At 36.6% G+C, this 10,148-nt stretch overlaps 1 protein-coding gene across 2 annotated transcripts; it reads right to left on the reverse strand.

Annotated features, from left to right (window-relative positions):
- Positions 1 to 921: 921 nt before the first annotated feature.
- LOC148844023 (protein SHOU4-like) lies at positions 922 to 6,545 on the reverse strand. Of its 2 annotated transcripts, none has more exons than XM_088958924.1 (5): positions 6,278 to 6,545; positions 3,445 to 4,538; positions 2,617 to 2,772; positions 1,551 to 1,762; positions 922 to 1,350 (listed from the first exon to the last, which is right to left on the reverse strand). In XM_088958924.1, the coding sequence occupies exons 2-5, from the start codon at positions 4,354 to 4,356 to the stop codon at positions 1,158 to 1,160; spliced, it is 1,473 nt and encodes a 490-aa protein (XP_088815050.1). In that variant the 5' UTR covers positions 4,357 to 4,538; positions 6,278 to 6,545; the 3' UTR covers positions 922 to 1,157. The 2 variants fall into 2 exon arrangements, with proteins under 2 accessions (XP_088815050.1, XP_088815049.1); XM_088958923.1 differs by having other exon boundaries at positions 6,116 to 6,441.
- Positions 6,546 to 10,148: the final 3,603 nt, after the last annotated feature.

Below are 10,148 nucleotides of genomic sequence, written 5' to 3' on the forward strand. Positions count from 1 at the left end.
ATTTGATTTGATTTTATTTGCTTGCCTTGAAAATGAAGTAAAATAACACCTGAAAAGACATAAAATGAAACCCAAAGCAAAGATGAATTAGATTTTGTATTTTTTTCTCATTTGCACTGTTATGCATTTGTACTAGTGCAAATAAAATTGTACTATAAGCAACCAGCCAATGGGTTTCCACAGGCGGGTAGAATTACAACCCTACAAGGCGTGCGAGCACAAGTGCAGCACAATAGAGAAAAGCCAATAGCAAGACAAACTCCTCATATTCTGATTGTTAAGTGGGAATGGATGGCCGGGAATTATCAAACAGATTTTGTTCTATGATGGCTTTAGTAGTTGATCAACCTAAAATTTCATGACGACTTTTTATCTCCAACCGTTTGATTTAGTTTACATTTTTTTTCATTCAACTTTTGTACTTTTTTGATTATAAAACCGAAAAGGGTAATAATTACAACCGTTTTAGACAACTAGATGATACATCAGCATAACAGTGAAAAAACACCTAACAATTTGTGGAAACTTTAAAAAATAATTTCCCCAGATGGTAAGCATGCACAAAAACCGAAATCCACTTTTACCATTTTAAATGTGTTCAAAAGAGCACGAGAGGGGAACTGCTAAAGTAATGCCTATGTGACAGCATTTATTGAATAAATGCCCACGGAACCAAACACCCTCCAAATTAGAATCGTCTAAACTTCAGTTTAAATAAAGTTTCAAATATTTTCTTCTAAACAAACATTTAACACTCCTGCTGGAGAAAAATATTCTGTAATTTCCAGATATTTAAACTCCATTCAATAAACATGCAATGGATCATGTGATTCATGATACATCAGAATCATGAGAGTTTTGAGGCAAACCCATTTTACTCAATATTTCTAAACATTTCAAGAGATAAACCCAAAATCAATCTTCTCTTCAAACACATCAAGTTTTCTATTAATGAAGCCACCTCAATTACAAAAGCTTTCAAACCCTAAAAGAAGAAAAGAAGCCACAGAAACTATACAAGTAAAAAAAAAAAAAAAAAAAAAAAGAAAACACCACCTCCATCCTAAATTCATCACAATCACCACCACCAACAATACCCAACAATCTAAATTTCAAAAACGGCATTACCTGAACAAACTGTCTCCCAACCCCTCTTGCTACACTGGTATGACATCGATCTTTGATGTGTCTTCACATCTTAAAACAATACCATCAAGGCTTGCTGGTAGGATACATTTGGCCCATTGGCATCCTGTTGAAAACGGCTCTGGGGGAGGAACGATCATGAGTACATTATCATTCCGTTGAACAACACCCATTACACTGACAGTGCTGCCTTCCTTGATGTACCTATCCAGACACAAAACAAACAACTTAACTACTTACAAAACCCATCATCAGGACTGCACAAATTGTCAACTCTGTTTTTCTCCTGTTAATTTTTTCTAATTTTCTTTTACCATAAGTGGAAAAGGCTCTCTTCGATTTTCTCTTTAATCCAAATAAAGTAATGGATTGGACCAGCTCATGTTACAGAGTGAAAAATTTACCCTTCTTTCAGGCGCATTACACGATCATCACTTGAAAGGTTCCTCTCTCTTAGCCACCTGACAAATTCTGGGGACAAGTCTCTGTTTGACTGGTTGATTTCCACAACAACAGATTCGTCAACATATGGTGTCACTCTTGCACCATAGCCAGTCTTGACCAATGCCCTCAAACCAGACTGGAAATCAGAAATGTAGAAGTCCACCACATGTCTCTGCCAAGGTATACAGAAACTTCCAATCAATGCACAGAATACAAAAAACAAGAGAGAGAATGAAAGATTCCAATCAGAAATGTAGTAAATAAATGCCCTTTCTGTTGGCTGCAACCATTCAGTGGCCAGGAAACAGCATAATTGGTCATAGCCAGAAGCATACAATTTGCCAACTAAGCCCCAATTTATTTCAGGACTAAGATATGAGCAACAGCATAAGAGGGAGCTTAAAACCAATGCTTACACAGGAAAAGCAAGGACACAGCATGGACAAGGTGTCAGGCTGAGCTCATTGTCGACATAACATGGACAACTTGTAGTGCTTGACATGGACATTCATTATTAAATATCCAAGCAACAAAGATTAAAAAACTAAGGGAGCAAAAACAGACTGAGCTTAAGAACCTCAATGTTGTCCTATTTGTAGACCTCGTGCTCATGGGCTACTACCCACATGAGGTGGCAGTAGATTGAACAGTCTATAGGTGGCCTTTGATTACATAATAGAGTGAAGGACAAATTTCAAAACAAACTCTTTCCATTTCATTCTTTGTGTCGCTATGAGGGGAGAAAAGTTCTTGCAAGCTTTGGGCATGCTATTACATATTAAGAAATTTGTAACTGTAATAAATGAGCCCATAAATTGATAAATAATATTCAATATCAAATATTTACTGTAATTACTCAAATAAAAGGGATAAATTGCATAAACAACATTAAAATAGAGGCTAGAAACAACTCAAATATGAGGGCCAATTTTACATAGAAACCTTGGACAAAGTCGGAAAATGGTTTTAACCATTTTTATAAGAGTATAATAATTTTAACCATACCATAAATGATAAGCAACACACCTCAAGTGATCGGAGTCCCCAAGTAAAACGACGATGAGTTGCATTGGCAGCCTTTGAATCCCATCCCCGGTATTCATATAGACTCGTAGATGTATAGACACATCTAGGAACCTTTTGGAAGGATGACTCAAGGGGTACATTTCCACAAGTAACCACCTGCAAGAATCACGACTCATTTTAGCTTGAAATCATGTGATAAATACCTCGGAGTATGTAGGCAAATACAAATACAAAACAATTAAAAGGAGGAATATTGACTATAAACTCAATCTTTTTTGTGGCAATAACTGAAGTTATTCCGCAGAGATGACATAACTTATTTGTACTAGTGCAAAGGCAAGCCTGGGATGCCATCAATCATATTTTGACAGTTTTTTTTCAACTTCAGATATTTTGACAGGTTTAGTGCTTATGAATTTATAACATATGCCTTCATAGATTTTGACTCTTTCTCCCTTCCTAATCCTATTTTCTCTCCTGTCTCTTTCCATTCTTCCCTCTCCCATAGAAAAGCAACATTCTAAATCGATAAATGTGCCAGTGTCTAATTTACATAACCATCTTCTATCACCTCTCTCAGTTCTTTCTCTTTCAATTTCCTGTCCTCACAGTAAGGGGGATAAGATGGTGGGGGAAACAAACTAAAACACTCATAATTTTTATAATAGTATCTTTAATTTTTTCCAGTAAAAATAACGTTCTCAATCTCATGCTAACTCCCCATTCATAAATACATTTATATTTCTTTTAAAACCTAAAAGAAGCAATCAGAAATGGTCCTTTGTATGATAGAAAAGTTGTGTCAACATTCCTCAATAAGAAACATACCCCAGAGACTTTGACATATTGTCCATCCTTTGCAGTTCTGAGCTCAGCATCTGGATAACGAGCAATGAAACCTATAATAGCTCTTCTTCCCCAACAAGTGTTCCATGTGAAAAGTGCAGCAACAGCGCCAAAAAGAACCACAACAACGATAAGAAGAATGGCATTGTGGACAGCACCAAGAATAAAACCTCCTGCAATGAACCCCATCACAAACAACAGAACCACCGACCACAATATTGGCTTTGGGAAGCTCCCCTTGAAGGAGTAGTCATCCTCCTGGCTAAGGTTAGTCACAGCCTGGTTGTGAACAATTGAGGTGCTATGTAGCTTCATTGATCCCATAGAGTCCAGAGGGCCAGACACCTTCCGAGGGGCTCCAGATGAGTTGAGTGGGCCTGAAGAAATAGGACCAGATGTAATGAGACCAGTTGCAGGAAGTACTGGTGGAAGAGGACCAGAATTCTGTCGGACAACTGGAGTTACTCCTCCAGATTGAGGGCCAGAAGACTTCTTAACTGGCTCACCATGCTTATTAAGTGGTCCAGAATTGGACTTCTGCCTATTTGATCCTCCTGTAACTGAACCTGGGATCCCACCAGAAGTTACAGGCCCTGATGTAGAATAGCTTGCACGAGCTGCAGCATTTGGCATGATTGGTCCTGAGTGTGAGGCTGCACCTCCAAATGATCCAGTCCTTGAAGGTGCATTAGTTAATGGTCCAGACTTCCTTGACTTGGAGCCTTCTACATGGAGATCAAACATCTTTCCCAGTTCTCCCGACTTTTTGATGTCACCACCAGTATAGGGCATGGCTGTTGAACTCATTGTAGGGGGTCTTTCCTTTGGTTGCTCAGGCCGGCCTGATACGTAGAGGCCATTACTGAGCTGGTGGGATGGGAATCGGGAACCCATGAAGCTTAGTTAAGTAACCAGCAAAAGAAACAGGCAACAATCACACGTGTAACTCCAAATATAATAGAAATGACCAAAGTGCAACTCCAGCAGGATCAGTGTAAGGTATCCATCTTTGACGGCATTATAGGGTTGGCAATGCAATAATGCCTCTGTGTTCTTATGTAATACTCAGAAATATGCTGAGAAAAAAAAAGGCATAAACACTATCAAAAAACATGGCTAATTTTATAGAGAACTGAACACTCAAAATCTGCACATAAAAACAACATTAAAAGTTTATAACACAACATTTGCAGCATAGCCAAGATGCATGAGCAACTAAAAGAGATTATAAAAGGGAAGACTATCATCAATTCCTACAGAACTGAAATATTGCTAAGCAAACCCTTTAATTTATGTAGCAATTTTCAAATTCAAAATTGAAATCAACACTTTCCATGGGGTCCAAAATCCTAGGAAACAGCAGCAAGGCAGGTCTGCAGGACGGTGTAATCACTGCCCTAACATCAAATACATGGAAAATTAATTTTACAAAAATCTTGGATCAAGGGATCCTCGCAGAAAAAAAAAAATCCCTGGTAAAAAAAACTAAGTAATATTCTTGCACCAAGAGTGCCACAACAGTATCGGCACAATGAATTTGCATTTTGCAACAATCTTGTATTAAAGATTCACGTTATGCAGGTTTACATTTCCAATGAAAAGGGAGAAAAGACCCTGATCCAAAATCAATATGTCCCAGAAAATTTGAAGACCAAAAAGAACCAATTATTCCATCAGATTTTTATCAACCATAGTTGAAGTCAAAATAGAGGAAATGACAATAAAAAAGAAAAGAAAAAAATGATTTCCATCCGAATGGTTGCAGTTTTGTAAAACTACCTCCCTTCTTCCATGAACACAGAAAGCACACCTATCTGAAACGTGATGCCAAACTCAAACCTTGAAGTGAAAATGTCAAGCAAATTAAGAGAGATATCATAATCAGAAGAATTTACAACTTCCTAAAATCTGAGATCTGACAAGCAGAGTCCCATTCCATTTCCATATTAAAAAAGAGAATAATCTACATGATCAACAACCACAGTCAGTGTCATAACTTTCAGAAACCTTAACATGTCCCCATACGAAACGGAAATCCAGAATATAAACCAAAAATCATGAAATCAATTGCACCAAGGATCCCATTTCCACCAAAACCAGACAATTTGGGAGAATATAAAGTCTGCTTTTAAGCAAAACTAAGATTCACGTTAACCCATCATTCCTAGCACCCTTCTCTACAAAAACAATAAACTCAAAGCCCAAAAACACCTCAAAATAATCATCTCAGTATCTCATTTCTAAGCAAAGGACCAAAATGAAATGGATCATTCACACTATAACTGCGAAAAATTGTACAAGTCCACCATTTCTCAAATCTAAAATCCCAAATGAGGAACCCAAACCCCAAATCACGCAACTATACCTACCCAACTTTCCATTTCCCTAAAGTGAAACCAAAATGAGAAATACTAGAAGACCCAGAAAACTAGTAAATTCGATGAAAACCAACCAATGGCAACATCTAGAATCCAAAACCCAAAAAACCCAGACTCCAAATCACAATATTCAGACCCACTCAGAGAAGAAAATAAAACCAAAATGGCAGTATTCCCCTCCTCCCCATTGTAGATGGGATTTACAGAGCCCATCATTCCCAACATCCGGAAACTAATACCAAAACCGAAATCCCAAATCAGAGAACAAAACGTACCCGCATTCCCATTGTGGTAAAAGACAAAGGAATGGGAGATCAGAAACCCTAAATCCAGATTCAGAACTCCAAGAGACAAGCGGGAGAAAGAGATATAAAACCAGAGAGGAAAACGGGAGCAGTAGAAATGCAAAAGAGGCAAAATGAGCGCGATTTGCACACCTGCAGAAGGCATTGGAGTTCAAATCAGAAGATTTGGAGACACAGTCAATCAAAGTGGAGCACAGACAGTACTGGGTCTGCAATGGATCTCCATCGCCATCTTCAGAGAGAGAGAGAGAGAGAGAGAGAGAGAGAGAGAGAGATTCAACTTGCTTGTCTCCTGCAAAAACCTCCAAACCAAGAGAGAGAGAAAGAAAATAAACATAAGCAGATTTAAAAAAAAAATTAAAAAAAAAAGGTGGAAAACACACCTTCCGGCTTCCACCTTCCTCCATCCCCTCTCCCCAGTTTTCTACTCCTCTCTGACTTAAAAGACCCGAATGCCCCTACTTTTTCCACGGAATATCGAAACCTGCCACTACCTTTTTCAAAATTTGGGAAGCTGCTTCACTCCTTGCTGCATCTACACTTCACGGCGACAGCATTGACTGTGGTTAGTTCGTTTGCCGTTACTGGTAACTGGCAAAAAAATCTTAACGGCAAGAATCCTTTCTTCCTCTTTTTATTACCAAAACGCCCTAGACAATTACAAGAATTACCTTGGTACCCTGCCAGATCCATTTTTATAAAGTTCTAATAGAAGAAAGCCTCGGATCTATGAGCAATCTATTCTTTCTCAATTCTGATTATCTTTAGCCATAACCCATAAGCCTTTGTTAGTTACCTTTTTAACTTACCTTCCAATTCCTCTTTTCTCTACCTTCATCCCCAAGCTATCTTTCTTACCATATTCATACTACATCATTGCAACTTGCAACTCGGGCCGGGTCGACCCAAGCCGAACCTGAGCCAAAGGGACCTCAACCCAACCACCCAAGCACTAATCCAATGAGTCCAACCCAACTTCACCTAACCCAAGTAATCTAATTTAACTTTCAAAATTTGGTTGGGTTGGGATGGGTTGAATTCAGTACCAGTTGGGTTTCTTAAGGGTTTTGGTTTAGTATTGTTTTTGTGAAATAACTAAACTAAAATTACCTAAACATTTAGTAATGATTAATGAATCCATTCCTGCCCAATTTTGGGTTGGTTGGTTGAGTTTTAGGTTGATCTGTGCCAAATAGTAGCAGCCTTATCATAAGCTATCTCCACCATAACACCCCCCTCTCATTCACTCCAGTTTGAGCAATTATTGCTTATATCAATGTTGATAAATAGATGATTTTGGAGAGAGGAGGTTTTCCTCTCCAAAATTAGTTCAATCAGCTAAAATGTCTAATTGAACCAAATAAAGTTCTCATTAGTTATGGATCCATGTTGTATTTATTCATTGATGATAGAGTATTGATTAACAAGGTTAAAGATGGGGTGGATGCAAAGATAGAACAATTTAGAATATAATATTTTAAGATATATATAGTAATGGATGTATGCAATTTTAGTGAAAGCATAGTAACAATGATAGTGTAAATAAGATTAATAATGAAGAGATGCTCCAAACTATATGACTGCTTTTGATAGCTACAATCAATCATCCTTTGATGAGGGAGAAATTAAAGAAGATGTTGCCCATAAAATTAGGAAGAGTGGTTGAAAACTTGAAATGGGAAGATAACTAGTGGGGAAAATTTTAGATAGTTAAAAAATCAGAATTTATATTTGGGATAGTGTCAGTGGCGGATTTAGGACCTTTGATCAGTGGGGGCATACCTCTTAAGTCTTTTAAAACCATAAAAAAAAGACCCCATTAAAAAGTTAAATTTTATTTGACCCCCTACTATTTTATTTGAGTGGGATAATTGTAAAAAAAAATAAATTTCTTTATGATGAGGATGTTGAGGTGAATGAATGAGTGGTAAGACTAGAAAGAGAATCATAAATGAGTCCATCAGAGAGGACTTGAGGATAAGGGATAAATCGATGGAGAGTCAATTGAGATGGTTTGGTCATGTTCATAAACAACCAATGACAACACTAGTGATTGAATATATTTTGCAAGTAAAAAGGGTCTAAAAGAGGGAGGGAAAGACCAAATAAAACATGGTTTTGAAGTGGTAGAAAATGATTTAAGACACTATTTGACAGACTACTCTTGATAGATAGAGGAGAGATCACATCAACGTACACCCCACATGCACATCTCAGCGTACATTAAGAATATCTCCGGTATTTGTCATCGGGAGGTTCCCAATTCATGTGGTTGGGATGTGCTGTGGGGCATTGTGGGGTGCTGATGTGAATCCGATAAAAGAGGACAGTAGGACAAGATTTGTTTAACTGATTCCAAATAATTGAGATTAAGGCTGAGTTGAACTGATGAAAATTTTGTTAAGCAATTATTGTTCATATTAATATAGATAATAGATGATTTTAGAGGGTCAAGATTTGAAGATTGGGTTCAATAAACTAGTCTAATTAATTCAAATAAATAAAAAAATATTATTATAGAACAAGAATGATTAAATCCATTGACTAAAGTTAAAAGAAAGATATATTAGAAATCATCAATGTTGTACTTGAGCCAGATCAATTGGCCTGGAATTTTGAGGCTAGGGCCTAGGTTTTGTGTTTAGGCCCAACCTTTTATGTATGTATGCATGTATTTATGTATGTATGTATGTATGTATGTATACATACATATATAATCACACATCATTTTTCTAGATGAAGTGACTCTTATATGTGATGTGATAACACGTATTTCTCACCAATTAGTATTGACCAATCCAAAACGTTTCAGGTAGAAGCAACAATGGGACCAAATAAAATTAACCTTAGTCAAATAAATCCTATTTATATGTGTAAAATTGATATTCTCCTTGGAAAAATTCCCCAACCTTAGCATCTAACTTATATCCCTTTAGAAAATTGAGAAACATCGGCTGTTATGCACCTTTCTTTTTCTCATACATTAAGAGAAGGGAACAAATGTGCCGACTTCTTTGCTAATGAGGATATTAATAAAGGAAACTACTATGCTTACAATTCCATCAATAAGGTTCCAAGAGAGGCAATATTACTTCTCCAAGAAAACTATTTTGGAATTTTGTTGCTTCGTATTGGTTAATGGTCTTGTTTATTTTTTATTGGCTTTAAATATTTTGTTTCTTGAGAAAAAATGTGTAATATCTTATAATATTTATCATTTTAAGCATATTTTAATTTAAAATAACTAAAATATTTAGAACAATTTTTATTTTTTTATTTTTTGAATCTTTATTTAAAGGGGTTTTTACCGTTCAGTTCACTTCTGAAATCCTAGCTCCACCATACAGTTGGAGGTAGGTGCCAACTCGGAATTGATGTCAATTTGGGTATGGGTGTTATAGGTGGATCCCTTCATAAATTTGAATTATTGTAGGTCTACAGTTCAAATCTAAATTCTGAGATGGAGTGCAAGCTAAAAATCCCTTATTTAAATGGATTGAGAGGTTGATATATGACCTAGTCATTAAAATGGTTCTCTATTTTGATCTAATTAAGTTTGACAACACTAGTGCTAAGAGTTAAAGATGATATGGGAGAGCTTTACAAAACACTCAAATAACCTGATTCCATTGCATCAAACCCATTAAATCATCAAATCTTCATGAAGGAGGTTATAACCAGGAGCTATAGACCACATAACACAATAGGTAAATCAATAGAGCATGGTCGAACTAGAGAGCAGGCTGGTTTGTTATGGTCAATCCACCAACAGAAAGTGATAAAAAATTTGCATCTCCTTCGAGAGAAATTTGGGGAGACACACTCAGAATATAACTTATAATAATAAAAAATAAAAAATAAAAACAAATGATATATTAAACCATGGTGGAAGCTTGAACAGAATAGAAAACTTTGGTTGTGTTTGGCAAGTCTTTTTAGGTAAATCTTTTAACAGCTTAGTAGATGAGAAGACACACTGAGCTTTTAGGGTCTTGTTTTTAAA

This window comes from Nelumbo lutea, chromosome 8 (assembly GCF_056320005.1).
Source record: "Nelumbo lutea isolate HS-2025 chromosome 8, American lotus-T2T, whole genome shotgun sequence".
Lineage (NCBI taxonomy): Eukaryota > Viridiplantae > Streptophyta > Magnoliopsida > Proteales > Nelumbonaceae > Nelumbo > Nelumbo lutea.